Source organism: Mytilus edulis, chromosome 2 (assembly GCF_963676685.1).
Source record: "Mytilus edulis chromosome 2, xbMytEdul2.2, whole genome shotgun sequence".
NCBI lineage: Eukaryota > Metazoa > Mollusca > Bivalvia > Mytilida > Mytilidae > Mytilus > Mytilus edulis.
In genome coordinates, this window is record NC_092345.1 from 21,607,177 (window position 1) to 21,629,624 (window position 22,448).

Consider the following 22,448-nt stretch of genomic DNA (forward strand, 5'->3'; position numbering starts at 1 on the left):
AAATTCAAACCATAAGTTGTTATGTTATGATGATAATGTGTACTATAGTTACACTGAAGAGGAAAATTGGTTGTCAAGTTCTATAATAAACATCTTGTTAATTGTCAAGATTCATGTTGAGATGTCAAGCAAAATTGATGACAGATTAAAAAGAATATTGATACATAAGCTTACGCTGCTAAAAAGATTTAAGCTGAGATTTTTTCTCCTTTAAATTGAAGATCGTTGTTTAAGACACCCTGTTGCTATATAGACAAGTAATCCTTTCATCAAATTTTATTGTAAAAGTTAGATATGTGGTTTTCATTTTACTCATAAAAAGATCAGTATGTCAATCTTTATGTGAAATGTTATTTTGACCATTGTTCGTTTGAGTTAATTTAATACAGCTAGTGCAAACAGAAAACAACAACTACACGAAATTTCCACCTTTCTTTACGGTTTATGCGTAGTAATTTTTCCCACCTTGAGTATGCAGTGTTTCGAGGACACAGTAGAATATAACACCACCACCTGCTTTGGAATGAACTTTTTATTTACAAAAAGAAAAAAAAAAAAAAAAAAAAACAGCTTTTAAATTAAACAAACTTTCCGCTTAAATTTTCGTCCCGCCCCACCACAATTTCATCCACCTATGGAAAGATCCTAGAAAACCTTTCACTAGTAAGGGACGACATCAAAAGATCGATGTAGGATAACAAAAAATTAAATCAAATAGTTTGGGGGTGGGGGGGGGTTCAACATTGCTGCAAGTTTTGTTAATCTAAATTGGATTTTACATATATCCCTATTGGTCAATCAATTTTTCCAAAATTAAGTTAAGTGAGGGGTGTGGGGTCAGTGAAAAAACTATGTGAATTAAGTTTTTTATCCTTCATTGAACTTTTGATGTCGTCCCTAGCCTATTAGCTTCCTAAACTGCCGAAAACCTGATAAAACAGGTGTTTGTTGTTGTTGTACTAACTTTTGCTCCTTGAAAGAATGAAGAAGTTATTTTTTAGGGCAATGGTTATTTTACTGTAAAAAAAGTAATATACGACAGGTTGATTCACCGGAGAAAAACTCAAATCTCCAAATACAATGCGCTTACAACTGACAAAAGCTCCACCGCAAATTCGTGAGAGGCTAGTAATTTTTTAAAACAAATTAAACAGAGACGACCACTAATATGTCACCAATAAAAATTTGAACAGAGAAAACATGAAAATATTTACAACCGGTACCAAATACATGTACTTCCGAAGTAATGAAAATAGATACAACCGGTACCAAATACATGTACTTCCGAAGTACTTGATTATCAATTGTTTGGTTTGTGTTTGTTTACGTCTAGTTTTAATGCATATTCAATTCATTATATTGTCTATAATTAACAAAAAAAAACAAATTAGGTTCTCCAAAAGATACGATCGTGTACAATGCTTTGGAAAAACTTGACGTACAGAATGTCAGTGCACTAAAAAGCAACATTTTAAGTCTGCGCCAAACTATAAATTTTCAAACTGTTTTTCATCCGAAAAAATACTTGATACAATGATTATACAGTATAGTTACGACCTTTCTCGGGGAAATACTGACATGAGAATTCCTCACCTTGTTAGCTTTCTAAATAATATTACCATAAAGACTGATTATGCAATGCCCCTTGTTATAAATCGATTATTGAAAGCTGATGACTATCATCTGTTTCAACATTTTTCTGCGGTTTTAAATTTAATAAATTTAGATATCAAGTATTTATAACATTAGTTCTGGAAGACAATTTATTGACTTGGTGAGAAATCACATGAAATATTCAAATTATCAATATATACAATGAATGTATATATTGCGTTATTAGTATAGAAAGGAAGGAAATTTATTCCTTTCCATAATTTCATGCACTTTCATTAACGGTAATGGTTTTGTATGTGGAAGGAATTTATAGTACATCGGAACACGAATCTTAATAATTCATCAAATTTGTTCAATTGCATGTCAGAGAATCCTTTTTGTTAGGCACTTCCAACATCGAAACACGATTTTTAATAAATACATCAAACTTATCCAAATACATGTCAAAGAAAATACTTATAAAATATTTCCATAATGCATTATATATTAAGATATGGTAGGCTTTTCAATGAGATAAGTAAACTATCAATCAAAGACCAAAGGACATAAAACAAATCAACTACATGTCACTGTACAGCCTTCAACCACGTGCCTTCAACGTTGAGGAAAATCCATAATGTAAGCTATAAACATTTCAAAAAGAAAACTGATTGGCTGATTTAAGTAAAAATCAATGATTAAACGAATAAATTATGACAGAAGGAAACTAACTACAACTACTGAAATACATGTACAGACTTAAGGTTTTGGGACAGACACTAAGAAAATGAGACAGGGTTAATATAAAAAAGAAGATGTACTAGTAGTGTAATTGCCAATGAGACAACTCTTCACAAGAGAAAAAAGGACACAGGTGATCGGTACTTTTACAAAAAGTAAAAAAAAAATAGAGGAACAAGTGATCGGGACTATACAAAAGCTAAAACCCAGTGGAACAGGTGATCGGTACTATACAAAAAAACCCAACTAAAACCCAGTGGAACAGGTGATCGGTACTATACAAAAAAAAACTAAAACCCAGTGGAACAGGTGATCGGTACTATACAAAAAATAAAACCCAGTGGAACAGGTGATCGGTACTATACAAAAACTAAAACCCAGTGGAACAGGTGATCGGTACTATACAAAAACTAAAACCCAGTGGAACAGGTGATCGGTACTATACAAAAACTAAAAATCAGTGGAACAGGTGATCGGTACTATACAAAAACTAAAAATCAGTGGAACAGGTGATCGGTACTATACAAACACTAAAACCCAGTGGAACAGATGATCGGTACTATACAAAAACTAAACCCAGTGGAACAGGTGATCGGTACTATACAAACACTAAAACCCAGTGGAACAGGTGATCGGTACTATACAAAACTAAAACCCAGTGGAACAGGTGATCGGTACTATACAAAAACTAAAACCCAGTGGAACAGGTGATCGGTACTATACAAAAACTAAAACCCAGTGGAACAGGTGATCGGTACTATACAAAAACTGAAACCCAGTAGAACAGGTGATCGGTACTATACAAAAACTAAAACCCAGTAGAACAGGTGATCGGTTCTTTACAAAAACTAAAACCCAGAGGAACAGGTGATCAGGCGATCGATACTATACAAAAACTAAAACCCTGTGAAACAGGTGATCGGTACTATACAAAAACTAAAACCCAGTGGAACAGGTGATCGGTACTATACAAAAACTAAAACCCAGTGGAACAGGTGATCGGTACTATACAAAAACTAAAACGACTAAAAGTACAACCCAAACAGTACTCGAAGTTGTTGAAAGGAAATCAAAGACACTGATTACAAAAATAAATAGAGCTCTGTGTGTTCCAACACTAAAGTAAACCATAACATCTCCAAGTGTAAATGGAAAGCAAATATCTATAAAGGACGAGAATTCAGGAGGTAAATATCCTCATTCAAGAGATAAATGTATTCCTGGAAGTGTTTTCAATGGGGTTTTACTTAATTATCACAACACATACTCCGAATACTCTTGCATTGTTAAACCAAGTCAGGAATATGAGAGTTGTTACCCATTCGTTTGATGTGTTTGATTATGAACCACATCAACAAACGACAATAATCAAACATCCATTTTCGTGACGTCACACATGCTTAATTGAAAGCAAGAAATTTTGAAGTTATAATAGAACATGAACTGCGATTATAAAAAGTACACTCGTTGTTGATAATAAAAATGTTTAACCTGTTGGGCAAAGTATAAATTCGCCAAGATAATTATTATATTAAAAACGGATACTATAACACAGATAAATAATTTATTTCGCATGTATATGTACAACTATATATAGCGTTATCGATATAAGCGTTGCTAGACTTAACTTTTGCTCCATGTTAAAGGCTTCAGTGTGACTTTCGAGACGAAGACCATAAATATGACTATTGTTTTCCTTGCGTTAGGATTTGTCAATTACATATAGTGATTTTGTGTCATTGTGTCATGAAGTTGTGCACCATTTCCTTCCTTTTTTTCTTTTTATTGATAAAAGAAAAATATCTATGTCGCTTCAGTGCTAAAAGTTTAAAAACAATAATTCAAATCCAATCATTGAGTGCAATTCCGCATAAAGTCAAAATGAAATTCCACTTCAAATATAATAAAACTTTAGAAATTAGTTCGCATTTGAAAAAGCAATAAAACGTCCTGAAGTTTATAGCTACGATTTACATGTTGTTTTCATAGTAATTGTTTGAGAAAAAAAACCTATATACATTTTTGTAGAAATAAATATATGCAGAAATATATTGCTACATAACATTTTTATGCTAAAAGTACATGCAATTTAATATAATAGGCAATGTAAATGTTTGTCAACGGTTTTATCATAAGCTTACTTATGTAGGTTTATATTGTACTTCGAAAACTTTTATTTCCATTTTAACGACATATTACTTGTTAACGTTTATTGTTAAATTTTATAAGTTTTATTGAAATAGGAATCTTTCTTAACACACCAACGATTAAGTCTTTATCAAAGCCTTCAGGGTTTCCCCGGGAGCAATAACACGTTGGTCAAGTATCTACTCATCTAAAGTAAGTATGTTTCTTGAATATGTAAGACTGTTTAACCAATACACATATTTGACCCTTGACTTGAAATCAAAAATAATTAAGAAGACTTATTTGAACTAAATTCACTTTAAATATTTGCCAAGTTTTTCGGCTTAAAAACAACCTTAACGCGGCCTTACGCAATCTGTATCATGTTTGTTAACGGCTAGAATTACAGAAATAAAACATTTAAAAGTAGTGCTAGTTACAACAGCTTTTAGACTGAATATGGCTAGAATTTTGTACGCTGTATTCTAACATGAAAACACTAACAACTCCTCTGGTCGCCTTTAAAAATATTTTTCGTTTGTCATAATTCAGAAACTGTAGTTTCAACGCAATATTTAACAGTCAAGACATCGTTTAAACTTCGTGATGTGAAAAGGAGCTTCTACGACATGAACTTAAATTGACAGTTAGGTTGTCATACTTTGATCTCTAGATGTGCGGTGTCATTGGGTTGCTAAAATACATACATGTTTGACGGAGCATCGTTTGTTACCACTAGCGGTAACTTATCCATCTCTAAATTCAAAATTTTTGACGCTTGTGAAATTAGGATCCATATCTATACAAACAGGCAAATGCTACTTGTGTAACTTATATAATACGAATATACTTATGCATTATATACTTTGCTGTACATCTCTTTTACAAATTCGGACAGAAATGTTCTACAAAATTGTTGATATTCTTGACGTAGAAGATTCCGTTCGTTTCTTTAATCAAGATGATGACGAAATTGTCGAGTCGTTACTTGGAAGTATGAATCATACCATGCAAGCTATAAATGCTGATGTATGGAGCCTCTTGATGTGCCACATAGCAGATTATATGTATAAACTATATCAGGTCTTCAATTATGATCTTTATAGTCACATATTTGATCTTAACTAATGTTGTTCTTGTATGACATTGGTGAATTATAGACGTTTTTTTCGACTCTATTTCATATGTAATGATGTAACTACATTGTACCTATAGACTTTTTTTATTGCTGTTAAAACTAAACTGTTTGATGTTGTTAAGAATATGTAAATATGTTAGTGTTATGTTCTTGATTCTGTTCTTATAATATAAATTGTAAAATCTTCATATATGGAGGAAATAAAGATAATCAACAATCTCATTTACTACCCCTACAAGTTATTATATATCATGTTTTTCTCATATTGATTACACCCTAACCACTATATAGAAAATAATTCATTTGATCTGTAAGGATTATTTGTCAATTTTTAGAGAAAAATCATTGATATCATCATATTTTATCCGTGAGTATTTTGATAGCCTCGAACATTAAATATTGAATATATTAACCAAAATCTGCTGCCAAAGAAATCAAGATCAAAGCACTGGTGAACATTGACGTATAATTTTATCATTCAAATATGGACAATTCTCAGTTCTGACTATCAGCGTGTAAAGTAAATATTTTGTTTTGTTTTGAATTAAATTAACAAGTCTTCAGTTCTTCAGATTACTTTAACCCTTTATAAGTTAAGTACTAACGTCTTATTTCAGTTTGTTTCTTTATTTCCGGCTTGAGAGTTTTTTTTATGTATCGGTATCGGAAATCTTTTCAATATAGATAAATGTATTAAATGCAAATCAAAGTGTGTGAATTTGTTTTTATTGATGTCACATTTGAATTGTTACTTTTAAATCGCGTATTTGATATTCATGGCCATATTCCTTGATCATAATAATATTATCTATATTACTGATGAAGAGCATGCACTATTGAACTTTTGAAAATGGATTACATTTAAAATTTCACTATTTCCCACTGATCTAAATTAATAAATAGCTACTTTGATATGTAAGTATTTATCCGATTAGATTAAAAAAAAATAAAAAAACAACCCATTATAGGTTCGTGCTTCTGAAGGGCTTTTCTGGATTTACATTCATCTGGAATATTTAGAGCCGAATATGTGAAAGCTACGTGTTTATATAAGAATAGTCGAAGAACTATATGATAAAAAAAAAATTACTAATGATCTCTTCTAATATGGAACTTATTTCAGAATAATCTTACTTATGTTCTATTTGTTTTAGCATAAAGAAACTACTGAATAATAAAGACCATGAAATAAATTTGGAATGTTAAATGTAAAATTCTATTGACAAAGAGAAAAAATGCATGTAATAATTTCTCTTCTAATCAAATTGGTTGTTTATCGAATGGCGTCTAAAAGCTGATAAACGAATACATATGCTATTGTACGGTACTTCAACTTATATGAAAATACAATATCGTTTTAGTATATCATGGTATAAAATATTCAAAATAATTCTGCGCTCTCGAGCAGCCTATAGACTAGTTAATCTAGCCATCTCTGCCAGTAGGATATCGGCGGAATATAGCGAATGACATTATTGCTTGTTTCTGAATCCTATTTGTGAATGTGTTTATAATTATACTTGTATTTTTCATAATAAAATATTGTTTACACTAATGACATTGATCAGTACAACGTTACTTTTTACAATTGTCAAGTTTTACTCTTGAAATTTTCAGTGTTCCTTTTATAACGAGTTCCAATCATCTTTAAATTATCGAATAGACGGATTCTTTTGATAAGATCAACTTAGAAATAGTTATGACACAAAAGACATATGTATACTCAAAAGAAGATAGTTAGGCAGCAACCATTTGATTTTCTGGGGGGAGGGGGGGGGCTATGTTTTTTTTTGGAAAACATAGTTTGTTTCCAGTTTTTGGAGAGAAAAAAATAATTTGTTTTTGATTCTGAGAAAAACATATTGTTTGTTTCACCCTCAGCTGCCACTATATGTAATGCTAAAATTGAAAGAAAAAAATTGTTTTCGACTTGTCGCGAAAAAAATAGATTGTTTTTCCCACAAATTTGTCCAGAAAAAAAACCATAGCCCCCCCCAGAAAATCAAATGGTTGCTGCCTTAGAACTCTGGAGTTTTTTTCCATCGATACTGTCCGTTGAATTCAGTGGATAAATTAACTTACAAACGATAAGAACTAATTTTTGTCTCGCTCCATGTTTATCCAGTAATCATGATTACAAAAATATAAACATGATAACCTTGTCCTTAATTCCTCTTCATTAATGATAATTTTTATTTGATAAGATAACCTCATTCCATCACCGTAAACAGATCTGAGTTGACCTGGACAAATTTTTTTTATCAGTAGACAACAAAGGACGTTTGAATTCAAAATATGATAAACGAGCAGGTTTACGTTTCCTAATTGTATATTTTCCGTTTATGAGAAGCAATGCATTTCTCGCCATTATGAATCGTTATCTGGTGAGTGTATTACAGTTGATTGCAGACACGTTTTCTCCAAGGTTGCAAGTTCTGTAAATCATTTAGACACCTTTTGAAATTGAGTCGCGAAATATGATTTATTTCCCCCATCTACATGTACTTTTAGTCTAGTCAATATGATATCACTTTGGGTTCGAATTTATATCAATGTTTATAAGTAATACAAATCAATTTATGTAAAATCACTATGTTCATTTCACTTTAAATGAATTGGTTTCAAAAACAAATAAAGCTTATTTGTAAATTAAATACCTTTTGTGAAAATGTTGATTCACTATTAAGGTTAAAATCAATAAAAGTTAGAGTAAATATTATTTAAAAACCCTTATAAATATTATAAGCAAACAATCATATTTATGACACATAATGAACATGATCTGGTTAAATATAAGCTGAAATCTCTATATTAATTCCCTTCATACTACGTGGCAGAAGATGTTGAGACAGCAATCCAAAACTATGATTATAAATCATAGGTGTATGTAAAAATTAAAAAAATAGCGAAATTATATGCCTTTAACATAATTTAAATTTCAAAGTCGTACATTATAAGATTAAAAAATAAAGCCATTCTATTTTATTGAAACAAAATGGCAGTCAGAGCTTATTTTAAAATTTCTTCTCTGAAACTAACATGCTAAATAAATGTTCGAATAATGTATAGGAGACGATTTACAATGCCTCTATTTCAATTTGATTGATTAGCAACTGATGATAATGATCCCAGATAATAGTTTGTTATATGGAAATCGTGTTTTCTTCTTTGAAACTACTATAATAATAATTACAATTAAGAACAAAATTGACAAAATATTATGCATGGCGGGCTTTAGTAAAAAGATTATTTCTTCCAGATCCGAGAAAAATATATTGTCAAACTGTGGATGATTGAAGGATTAGTTTAATCCAACTTGAAAAAGTTTATAAAGTTTGTGTCAATCTCAAATCGGCTAAATTAGACTGACAATATACATAGGTTAGTAGTTCCACTCAAGACTTAAGGATGTACCTAGGTGAAATTAAAAAAATTAAGAATCTAAAATTGACACTATAATATATGAAAGAGCATTGGTTATGAATCAAAATAAACTAAAAGTATTGATTGGTCATGGAGCTCCTTTTCGAGATATTTGATATTCAAAATATGGCGGGAAAAGGCTGACTCGGACTTTTACATTATATTTGCCTTGATATGGTTAGGGTCTCAAATCAAAAGAAAGTAAGTCAATATTCTGCTATAATTTGGTAAATGAACTTTTAAATGCTATTAAATCTTGTATGAAACAATAAATGAGTATTATGGGGCAAAATAGTTTACCTTGTATTGTAGAGATAAACACCGAGGAGTCCGAACATTTCACAAATGCCAAAACCTCACCCATAGATGTAAAACCCATTTATCCCGCACCTAAGTTAAGTTAACTTAAAGGTGTATACTTTATTGAAGTATCTTTTATTTAATTTATTTTCCCTCCCATCAGAAATGAAACCACCGACCACATTTTCTCAAGAAGTTTTGTTATACATGTAATATATAGATTTAATTATTTCTACGATAAATAATACAGTACTATTTTCATCCGCGTCTGATTTGTTTGGACAAAATAAGTCAGTTTAACCTTAATATATCATGAGTATATTAATATTCAATACTTATACTAAACATCGCACTCTATAAAATAATTCTGACTATGAATCTAGCTTAGTTCACTGGTTATCATTCTCATTACGATTTTTCATAGTACATTTTTTTTTAGCTTAAAAGAGTCTGACTATTTCTTGAGGGCAACTTACATTCGTAGGAAATCATTTACTTTATTTTTTTATTTGGATTGGCACCTATATTCGTATTTCAACCTGGTACTGCTTTAGATAGTACGTTTATTTTTGTTTTAAATGCAATTTTGGACAACAACAAAACATAGTTTTATACATACTAGAAAATTTCGATTACAAAAAAAAAAATCATCATTAAGAATCCCTTCGAAATCAAATAAATGACACAAGTGCGATGTCTATTCTGTTTGCACTTTCAAGTTATGGTCAATTTTGTTGCTTTTGTTGCTGGATCGCTTTGCTAGACAACTACTTTTTTTAGTTTTTTGAGACTGAATGAATTTTATTTGACAATAACAAGTACACGTGTCTCAAGTGATAGTATGGGAAACCTAAGTATTAAAAAAAAAAATTCAAGTGAAATAACTTTCATTTAAAATCTGGATTTTCCAAGTGAAATATTTTATATCCCTTTAATTTGTCATGTCGGCATTAGGTGTTATTAATTCGCCATTAAAACATCCACAAAGGGAACATCAAGTGATTTAGCAATTAAACGAAGCAAAGCTTAAACGACATGTTAAACAGTTCAACATATTTAATTGATGCGAAATATTTTGTGAATGTTCTGTTTAACATGATAACGTTTACAGATAGAAATATATTAGATGTACAGAATATTATTCAGACTACCAATTTTCAAGAAAACTTAAATTTGTTTAGGATTAGTACTTAAATTTACTTTTATTTGAAATACAGAATAGTACATTACAATTGAAATTAAACCAATGACGATTTTTCTCCAAAAAGAACCAAATTAGCACGTACCTGTTTTTAATCTTGAAAATAACTGAGACTTTTTCCGCAACCATGGTAGCAGTGTCTGTATTTCAAAATCTTGCCTTAATTTTGGTGGCTTTGAAATAACTTGTATGACTTTATCCAGTGAATTGGACATTCTTCACTATTCCACAAGCAAAACTGAGATGTGTATCACTGAAGTTAAGATGAGAATACCTTTTCACATATAAATACTTTAATCCGAAGATATAAATCGCTATTTTATTAAAGGTCGTTATACGGTTGGAAACGCCTACTTCACTAGAGTTGTCAAAATGCAACTATTATTTGGTAGCCACTTTAATTATTGTATAAGTGTTTTCGCATACATGATAAGAATTATTGTCATTCGTTATTTACATCCAAATATCCCGTGGCGCATGACACCATAATGATTTTACGACAATTTCAATTTTTACGGCAATTATCATAAGCTAGTTCGATGATGGTATTTTAACGATACCTTTAGCTAGCTAATTGGAAAGAAATCTATGTTATAATACAAACAGTGGTTTAACAACGTATTATAAATGTTTGGCGAAAGTAAATATTTCATAAACCAATAAAACAACGTGTGGACAATATTCACTACAATCATAAAATCAAAATTACATACAGTAAACATACCCAAACACAAGGTTCAAAGCAAACGAAAGGTTTAAGTACAGAATTATATCTTTATTTCACCATCATCGAAACGTGTTATTTTACCCCATTAAGCGGGTGTCACCCATAATTGACTTGTATTTACGAATAATTTAAAATGTATGTTTACTAACCTCTTCATGTTGAGAATAGGTTTATGTGGAGAAATGTTGACGAAATGGTTTACATCGCTATCAAGTTGTAATACTAAGTGTATTTAAATACAAGATGGTTCATTGGTACTTTTAAAAACGGCAATGTTAAAAAAAGTGAAGGTAGAATTTTAGAAAGGTATGTCGTGAGTTCATTTCTATTATAACAAACATTTTTTGTTTCAATATTTATGAATTATTTGAATATATATCATATAAAAAAACGAGATGTGGTATGATTGTGAATCAAGCAGTTATATATCTACCAAACACCTTTGAAAAAGGATGAAAACAACCATAAAATAGCCATTGCTCGACTTTCCATAATGAAAACAAACTCATTATTTGAAAAATCACTAGTACCTCATTGTCGTACTTCAACAATAATCAACATATCACCAATCAACAAGAACGGCTAATACGAAAATTGAAAGCCATAAGACATGTCACGAAGGAGACCAATGAAAACAAAAAGAATACATGCATAGTTGTGTAAAGCACGCCCGACTCGTAATTCAAAGTATCAGAATACAAAAATTAGGTGTCCGACAGATCAAGAAGATCATCACTGCCAAGCTGATAAATAAGTGTGACGTTGCTCTGTTCAATGATATCAGATTACTAAAGAAAAGATTGACGGAAAACCAATAAAAGCTGGTAGATACGGACAGTGAAAATAAAAACTTAGATTTACACAAAATGAAAATTTGAGTGGCTAACGGTTATTTACAAACGAAAAGGTACTGTACCGCTTTGCATGCTACGTTTGCTGTATTATCAAGAGGTGCAAATCAGTTATGAGACAAAGATAATATATAATTAGTTATCAAAGGTACCAGGATTATAATTTAGTACGCCAGACGCGCGTTTCGTCTACACAAGAATCATCAGTGACGCTCAAATCAAAATATTTATAAAGCCAAACAAGTACAAAGTTGAAGAGCATTATATAACATCGGTTAAAGAAAGCTACAAATTTCAAGAATTATGTCGGTGAGCAATTTTGACCGATCGAATGCCATATGATGGTGAACGTCATACGTGTTTAGTTAATTATAAGTTAACTGTAAACACTTACTATGTGATAATTGTTTAATGGCGTCTGTGATCTGATTCTATCTCTGGTGAGCACAAGGGCTTGACAAGCTTGACAAGCACAATCATTTCAGTTTGCATACCCAGTACCCGGAATTTGTAGATATATTGCAAAATTATCATTTTGAGACTACAATTAATACCGACGACTTCCACTCTAAATCAGAAGACTGCACATGTGATAGTTCACCCATATATTTATACTCAGGCTAGCCACGTTATTACTGACGACCTTATCATAGAATTGTCAATATCACTTCTCTGCGAATGCCTTAAATAATAGGAGCCTATATCAATCAATTGAAAACACATCTTTAAAAAAACTAATGGATTCAGTCGAGGATTGACAGACGTGAAAAAGAGAAGACTTAAATATACGTCCCATTATTAAGATGATGTACTCTTACTAATAAACTTATCATAGATAGCAGGATTGATATTTTGTATTTGCACCAGACGCGCGTTTCGTCTTCAAAAGACTTATCAGTGACGCTCTAATCCATAAGTTAAGGTGGTACCTAACACATTAACTAAAATTAATTTGGCTCGTTTAATTTTCTTAAAATTTTGACAAAGTATTTATTTTGACCCTTTGACAAAAATATAAAAATTTAAAAAATTTTGAACCAACCGTTTTGTCAGAAAAATTACACTGGTTATATAGCAATTTGACAAACACCAATTTTGATCATTGAGAAGCTTAATATTCCTTTTACAACACAACGTAATTAAAACGTTTAGCTGACTTTACAGAGTTATCTCCCTGTAGTGTTAGGTACCACCTTAAAACAGCCAAATAAAGTACGACGTTACCATTGAGGACCAAACATTCCTCAAAGTTATAATTTAAAGTTGGTGACTATGTTGAACGCATCTATGCCGTTGAACTTGAAATTATGATACAACAGATACAGTTAAGTCTGTCTCATACCTGGAGTAACAAATAGAAATTGACAAAAAGAGTAGGTTTGGAACAAAACTTTACGAGAAAAAGGATGTTTTCAGCTTCTTAATTGTGAACTTTTATTTTTTTGTAGCAACTTTTCAACAGTGCTTGCGTAAGGAGAATACATTCATCATGTGATATGGAATATAACGTTATTCCAGAGCTTGCATTTTTTATCGTGCTTTCCTTGACAGAAGATTGGTACTTGCCAGGTAGCTTTTTATAAAAATGTATGTTATTTTACCATAGAATTAAATGCTGATTTTTGTTTTATTATTTTCGAAATGAAAAAAATGGCTCATCATATTTTGCATTCATCGCTTTATAAACATATCGAAATAGATTAAGCATAAACCTGAAATTTAATCAATAAGAACTTAGCATCATCAAACATATTTTATGAAAGCAGTTTTATCCCATTCAAGCAAAGCAAGTGATATAAATTGAAAAAGATGAAACTGGCATAATGTACAAAAATAGCCGTCAATTTCAAAGGTCATAAAATATTTATTACATTTACATAATCATGATATATCTAAGGATTATATTTTATTGTTGCCTAGCACTACAAGCCATTAAAGTCTGAAATGGCCTATATCTGTACTCGACTGTACTGATTTTTACTCGACCAGTCTGAATTGGTCTGACTTTTACTTGACATTACTCGACCCCAGTCTGAACCATACTTGACTGTACTGAATCGTACTTGACCCTTATCTTTGCCGTTGAAAATAGTCTGAACTATTACTCGACCAGTCTGAAACAGTCTTAACCCATTCTCGACATGTACTCGACCTTTTTTTCCAGTCTAAACCATACTTAACCAAAGGTCTGAACAATACTCGACCAGTCTGAACCATACTAGACCAAAAAACCTCTACTTTTGTAACTGTTAAAATAAATTTCTTTCTAACTGACATATATAACAACAGCCAACAAATTTATAAAAAAAAATAATCTTATAAAAGAAATATATCTCTGATTATATTCAAGATAAAAAAAAATATATTATGTATAACTTATATCAAAAAGAGATAAAATTAAATGAATAAATAAATAAAATTGTTTTTCTGATTAGTGGTGAAATATAAAGTATAACCTCTGCTTGGGGGCAAACTCATAAAGAAGATCACACCTGGTCAGAGGTATTAAATTCTAAATAACATTGATTCAAAATTGCAACATCCTGTTTAAATTAAATAACAAGGCCTTTCGAATATACATGTATGTACTAGATAAGTAATACACGAATTTAAGAAAATAGGGCTTTCTTTTTACTTGTAAAACACACATGTACTGAGGTAATTAGAACATATTAAAGTGCTTTATGTATGCCATGTTAATTTGACAAAAAAATACTTAAATTAATTGAAATTTTTTTTTACTGTTACTTTGGAATACATTTCCTTTTTTAAAAGGTTATCAATGATTGCTATGCAAATTCTATTATCATGATTATATTAAATTCTTGTTTTAATAAAACAAAACAATTAAGCTCTCATTTGTTAAAAAATTATTAAGTTGTTTCATATACTATTTTATATATATCTTAATAAAAAAAACATTCCCTGCATTATTACCTAAACTCAACTGACACCATAAATCTATACTATAGTCCAGTTACCATAAAATAATTCCGAAATATTCATAACATTTTGAATAATATTGAAAATATTAGTCTCAATTCATTTTTTTAGATTATTTGATCAGCTTGTTTTATTTATATTTAAATAGTTAATATATATTATTATGTAAGTGTTGATTAATATTGAGTTGAAGTTATATTATGATTGATTATTGTGAAATTGTAATTTCAATACTGTATTGAACACATTTTTAATTTCAAGTTGTTGTTCAAATTTCATTTTTATTAAAAAAAAATCCTAAATTGATAAAATTCAGTTGATAGATACAAAGAATAGGTCTAGGTTGGTTAAGACTTGGTCGAGTATGGTTCAGACTGGGTCGAGTATGGTTCAGACTAGGTCGAGTACGGTTCAGACTATGTCGAGTACGGTTCAGACTCGTATAAAATGGTTAAGTACTGGTCAAGTACACATTCAGACTGTTAAGTATGGTTCAGACTACAGTCGAGTATTATCAAGTAAATCTCAGACGAATTCAGACTGGTCGAGTAAAAATCAGTACAGTCGAGTACAGATATAGGCCATTTCAGACTTTTAATGGTTTGTAGTGTAGTAGTTTTCTATTAATAATTCATCCAAACAACAAATAAATGAAGTTCAACTAGATGTCAAGTAATAAGTAAAAAAAATATATCAAAGAATACAAGAAAGCTGTAATTTTCAGTTAGTATAATAAGAATACCAAGTATCATTTGCGCGCGCACTGAGGACCCAAGTTCAATTCGTTAGATTTACATAATATAAATGCGTGGGATAAACATGATAAACGACATAGTATCATAAATATGATACAAATATTTTTTTAAGTTTTCCTTAAAATCTTGTTATTTATATATATATATATATATATATGATAATTAAAAACACCATAAAATAAAATGAAATAAGTACTTTTGAACCAGATTCAATTGAATAAAAGAAAATGGAGTTTACATTCGTGCTTTACAAGAGAATAAATATCATGGTTCATATATTCTGTTCTAGGAATCCATGCCAAAATTGATGTACTACAATAATTTAAATGTGAAATGTCAATAAAAACATGAAAACACAGCTGTGTTCAGTTGACAAGTCAATAAAGCTTCATTCTGGATAACTGACAACCTAGAATCCGATATTCGTTTCTAAAAAAGTCGTCAATATCAATCAATGATTTATTTTTTAATTCAGCTTTATTAAGTAACCTTTAACATGCAAATTCCGAATAGTTAAATTTTCCTGTTTCTTTTCTAGAAATGCGGAAATGTTAATTATTTGTTTTGTAGAAATTTGATAGTGATTTAATGATTTTTCCATTCATACATTTTGTAGCAGAATCATAACACCCATACAATTGAATTAACAGACATCGCCAATTTATATTTATTAAAATTAATTAATTCCTGCACTATCGTGTATCTGTTATTTATGCTAGAACAAAAGCATGGTATAATTAACAGGCGAATGCTGCATTAAATAAAGGCAACAGTAGTATACCGCTGTTCAAAATTCATCAATCGATAGAGAAAAAACAGACAAATCCGGGTTACAAACTAAAACTGAGGGAAACGTATCAAATATAAGAGAACTACGACACAACAGAGACACAACACCGAAATGTAAATGGATAATACGCGAAAAGCGTTCAAAATTATAAAAACTTACGACAGACCAGACAAGACCACGAGAGACCAGCATTACATGTGAATTTTCCAAAGAACAAACAAGCAACACGACGATTCGTAATGTAAATGTTTTATTTTAATGAAGTACAATATTATACGTAATACATCAAACGTTTGTTAAATGTGATGAACACATCTGTCCCATCGAATTTGACATGAAGGACACCTCAGATATGTACAGTCAGGAATGCTTCAATATCTTAACTTACTTTTAGAAACTGACATAATAGTTGATAACTAAATCAGGCCGTTTAAGTTCATATTTTAATTTTAACAGTTTCAATTTTTTTGGTACGCCGGTGACTTTTTTGCGCAACTATAAAATTTCAAACCTATTATCAGTAATAAGTTTAATTACAACCACTACGTCGATGCCACTGCTTATGGAGTTTTTTTTCCTCGAGGGTATCACCAGTCCAGTAGTCAGCACTTCTGTGTTGACATGAATTATAATTGATATGGACAGGTCATAATTATAGCTGAACTGTTTACAAAACTTTGATTTTTTGAAATACTAAGGCTTTTCAACCTCAGGAATAGACTATCTTAGGTGTATTTGGCAAAACTTTTAGGAATTTTTGAAATTTTATTTGAGCGTCACTGATGAGTCTTTTGTAGAAAAAACGCGCGTCTGGTGCAAACATAAAATTTCAAACCTGGTATCTATAATGAGTTTAGTTATGGATAACTATACGATATGGGTTTCCATCAATTATGAAGACTGAAAGCCGATTTAATTTACATGTAGTTGTTAAATCTTCGTCCTTCAAGAATTATGTCTGTCAGCAATTGGGATACTCCATTGATAACAATTGAACTATTCATAATGTTGAATGTAAACGTGTTCAGTTATGATAATTTGTTAGCTCTTTGATGATTTTTATATAATGATTTCTGTGACTAAGACAGATTACTAGTACGCACAGGGGCTTGATAAGCGAACTGAATTTAGTTTGCCTAACACATACCCAAATTTTTTCGATAATTCCAAACTCATCATTTCTTGGAGAGTACAATTGTAGCTATAATTGATTAAAATAGAACAAACACGTTTTGTAGGGTCTTAATATTGACAACTTACAATCTAAATCTCCTAACTGCACCAATTCTAGTTCAACCATTTAAATATGATCAGTCTTGTCACGTTATTTCACACGACCTGAATATTATCAATAGCACTTCTCTGCGACAGTGTTATCGAAAAGTGCGAAATATATTAAGCCTAAAGCGACACCAAGTAAAGAGTATGATAGTTATTATCCATCCATTTGATGTGTTTGAGCTTTTGGTTTTGCCATTTGATTATGTTGATTAGGGACTTTCCTTTTTGAATTTTCCTCGGAGTTCAGTATTTTTGTGATTTTACTATTTTGTAAATTCAACTTTAGAATTCGGATGGATTCAGTCGATTATCATACCAGACCTTGGACATAACTGGAAAAGAAGACATAAATACTATTTCATAATGGGATAGGCTGTGAGGTCGTTGATAAAAACAAACTGAATTATATATGAATATATACACATGCCATATCAACCTTTAAAGAACCAAATGTCTTAACACCATGACAAATGTGTTGTCGGTCCCGCAGATAAAGTGCCAAAGAACATGGATGATGTTTGTAGATCACATTACATACATTGATTCTATATGATACTTAGGCATTTGCGTTTAATCTGGAAACTTAACTTATTTTTTTCCCACAAAACATTTACATTAAATCCTGATAAACCTTAGATCTGTTATATGATCCTTTGAAATTTCAATAAAAAATGGATCTTCTGTCACTGTTTTGTCTGTATTGAATACCTGAATTATCTGAGATCACCCGTAGATTAGGCGGGGTTCGTGTTGTTTATTCTTTAGTTTTCTAAGTTGTGTCATGTGTACTATTGTTTGTCTGTTTGTCCTTTTCAGTTTTAGCCATGGCGTTGTCAGTTTATTTTCGATTTATAAGTTTTACTGTCCCTCTGGTATCTTTCGTCCCTCTTTTATATAGCTTTACTTTCAAACATTTGTATATTGCCGGATCCACCATGTCCTCCAGGAAACCGCTGTCTAAACTCTTAACATATTTTATCAGCAATCAATTGAAAGTTATTCTTCAACTTTATTGTTAAACTACTTCTGTAGACGCATAGAGAATTTGATGTGGATACCTAAAAAAAGATTTGTTAGAGAATATACAATCTACGTTTCTTTCCTCTAGCAATAGCATCAGTCTTTTTGATTTTTCTACCATATGACCAAACAAGCCCCATTGTAAGGGATAGATCATACTTTGTTAACAGTAAAAAAACAACCCACACCAAACAAACAAAAAAACAAAAACAAAAATATTTAAAAAAAAAACCCAATTTCTAACAAAAAATTCTCTAAATGTCCTTGAGTATCATCTACACTGTATATATAAATGAAAACATCACTTTCTGTATTTTTTGGGGCAAATATATTTACCTTTACCAGGAATGCTTAAACCAATTTCTCGAAAGCCAAGAATGTAAAAATACCTGATTACACAAGGATCTATATGAACATAAAAAAACTCACAAGAACAACTACATTGCTTGATATAAATATTAGTCCTTTTTTGTACCATCAATTGGAAAATATTCTCAGTATATTTTGTTAATTAACTTTAGAAGCTAATGTTCTTTTTAATTTGATTTTCGAAATGAAAGAATGTGAATTAAATATTTCTGTTATTAATATTATGAACCTGAATGTCAGACATTTAACACAAAACATCAGCACACATTATTATATGATATGAAAGCAGTGAAATCAATTTGAAAATTTGAAATGGCATCATGTTCAAAAGTTTATGTCGATTTCATAGTAGATAGCTCATAAAATATTTATTAAATTTCAATAATGATTATATATTTTATGATTACATTTGTTTCATATTTCTATTAATTATTCATTCACACGAAATATAAATAAAGGTTAACTAGATCTCAAGTAAAAACAAATGTGATTATTTAACACAAACATTACCCACTGTGTAGCAAACACATCAGATATAGGTACCACCGAAACGGTGTAAAAAGCAAATGTGAAGGTAAGTTCAAATTCGTTTTATTTTACTTTACATATACTATACGTTCTGCCACAAGTATAGTTTTGTGAAAAAAATCCTTATAATGTAGTTATAATATAATGTTGACTTTGATCCTAAATTGGCTTTCTCTTTCTGAAAATTGTAAGATTCGGACCAGCCTGGTGACCATCAAACTTTGGAGTACGATTATCGTACTGATACTCAGAATTTAACCAATCAAAATGCTGGATTTGGTGTTTCGAGCACGAGTTTTGTACTCTGAGTATTAAGTAAAGTTAAATGATCGAGAGCCTACTCAAAAAAGCATGCGACGAGTTCAAAACGGTTAAAGCACATTAATCCTACAACTATTCATTTGACGTTTTCGTCGAAAAAGTTATATTATATTTCGAAATAAACTGTTTTGTTTACAGGGAAATATATGTTAATAAAGCGATTAAGTTGTACGACGAATATTCCATCGATCTTGAAAAAGGGATACCTAAGATTCAGTTAAGTCTGATCGGTATCTTGAAGAAAGGCGAAATATACCAAAGCTACAATCAAAAAGTCAAAAATAAACTGACAACGTCATAGCAAACAAAAGAAAAAAACCAAAAGATAAACAACAACAATCTAAACACAACATTGAAAACTAAAAACCACGATTTCCACCGTAAAAACGGAATATCAGGTGCTCTGAATAAGTAAGCAGATTCTGCTCCACATGTGGTACCCGTAGAAATTTTCACTGAGGGTTGTTAAAAACTGAACCAAATAAGACCGTTTGTTATCTCAGTTTGTTATGCCGGTTAGTTTTATAGCTCAGTTAACTGTTTGTGTTTTGTTAAATTTTAAAGACAGTACGACGACAATACAATATAGCTGTCAACATCTTCGTCATTTAGTCTCTGAGGAAAAGTTGTCTAAAATGCAAATAATACCACAACACCTTATTTAAATACCGATGTAAGTTTCTGAGTTAATGTGTTAAAACGCTCACATGTCTGTAAACGAATCTTTAAGATAGTGCGGTTCGTGTTGCTTAGTCTTTAATTTTCTAGTTGTGTCTTCTGTACTATTATTTGTCTGTTTGTCTTTTTTATTTTTAGCCATGACATTGTCAGTTTATTTTCAATCTATGAGTTTGACTGTCACTCTGGTATCTTTCGTCCCTCTTTTAGGAGAAGGCAGAATTAAAATTTAAGGGATTTTATGAATGTTATGTATTAGTTATTCTATCCTTACCTACACTAAGGATGGCAAGATGCCGTTGATTGGATATCATGCATTTATCGTGCTTTCTAATAGCATTTATGATCAAATCGCTGAAAGGATCCTCATAAATTAAGGAAAACAAGCATTTTGCATTGACAATAATATCTTGGTGTGAAATCGATACACCCATTCAGTTTGACGCCCTAAAGGATTGTCTAATACATAGTGGTTTCTGTTTGAACTTTCAAGACTCGTTATATTCAGATTAAATAAAATCAAATATAAACATATTCAGCCTAGCTTATAAAAGGTTTCAAGTTATGTCTATGATGTAAGATCTAGATTGAATTAAACTTACTTTCTTAACAAGTGCATGTAACAACTATTATCTTTAAAAAAAAGATATTCGACATCTTGGGATGGGAGAAAACTCTTTTTGATCATTTTAAAAATGTACGCAATGTGACGTCAATACTAGTCTGACAATTTTGAAAATATATAGATAAGTATATACCTTTGACATGTAAAGGTATTTAGTGTTTTTTCTCAGAGACAAGTGCCTGTGAAGTAAGATTTTTAAAAATTTATATATATATAATGTAATTAAAATCATATTAACCAGATATATAAAACAAATTGAAAAAAGAACCGTGTTAGATCAAGGAAGACATATCAATGATAATAGTAACAAACATACATTAATCAATTAGAGACAGAAACCATATCGGTGCGTTTAACGGACGGACGCCGAATGAAAATAATAAATAACACATCTCGCGATTGGTAATAACATTTACTATATAGATAGATGGTATCAATAGGCATATATAATTGGTGATTGCAAGGACAATGAACTGAAAATCCGCGAGTTTGAAAATTATTTTGCAGTATCAACAAACGTGTTCTCGATGAACATCGATAATGAAACTTTCGTCCAATCAGAGAACAAATCTAAGTTTCAACACCCACACTGTTACCATGATAGTTTATTCATATTATGGTCAAAGGTAACAAATTCGAAACTATCCTGAATCGATATTGGTTCACATGAGTTAAATAGTTCAATCAAAGTCACATCACTTTTGTAAATTAATCTCGAATTACTAATTAGCAATATTGAAAATTATGAAATAGTTCCAGTTAGATAAAGTAAGTAATAAGTGATTGATTATTTTAATTATATTGACTAAGAGTATTTCTTCGTATGTACAACATGTACAACTTCAGGAGAAAGTTTTCCAAACCTAAATAACTTCGACTTAACAAGATGCAATCTCAAAACCTTCTAAATAAGCAAAAGCGACTTGTTTCAAAATCTAGGAAGCTGTTGAACCAACTTTGAATAGTTATACACCTTTCGAAAGATTTACATGCACCATAAAGAGTTGGTTAAATTGACAGTTATGGAATAGTTGTGG

The 22,448-nt window shown here is 30.7% G+C and overlaps 1 protein-coding gene across 1 annotated transcript in view; it reads right to left on the bottom strand.

The window, feature by feature from the left end:
• Positions 1-11,111, bottom strand: part of LOC139511708 (uncharacterized) — a 63,519-nt gene extending 52,408 nt beyond the window's left edge. Inside the window, exon 1 of the mRNA XM_071298741.1 lies at positions 10,609-11,111. Coding sequence (XP_071154842.1) covers positions 10,609-10,738 — 130 coding nt within the window. The 5' untranslated portion in view covers positions 10,739-11,111. The remainder of the gene's footprint in view (positions 1-10,608) is intronic.
• Positions 11,112-22,448: the final 11,337 nt, after the last annotated feature.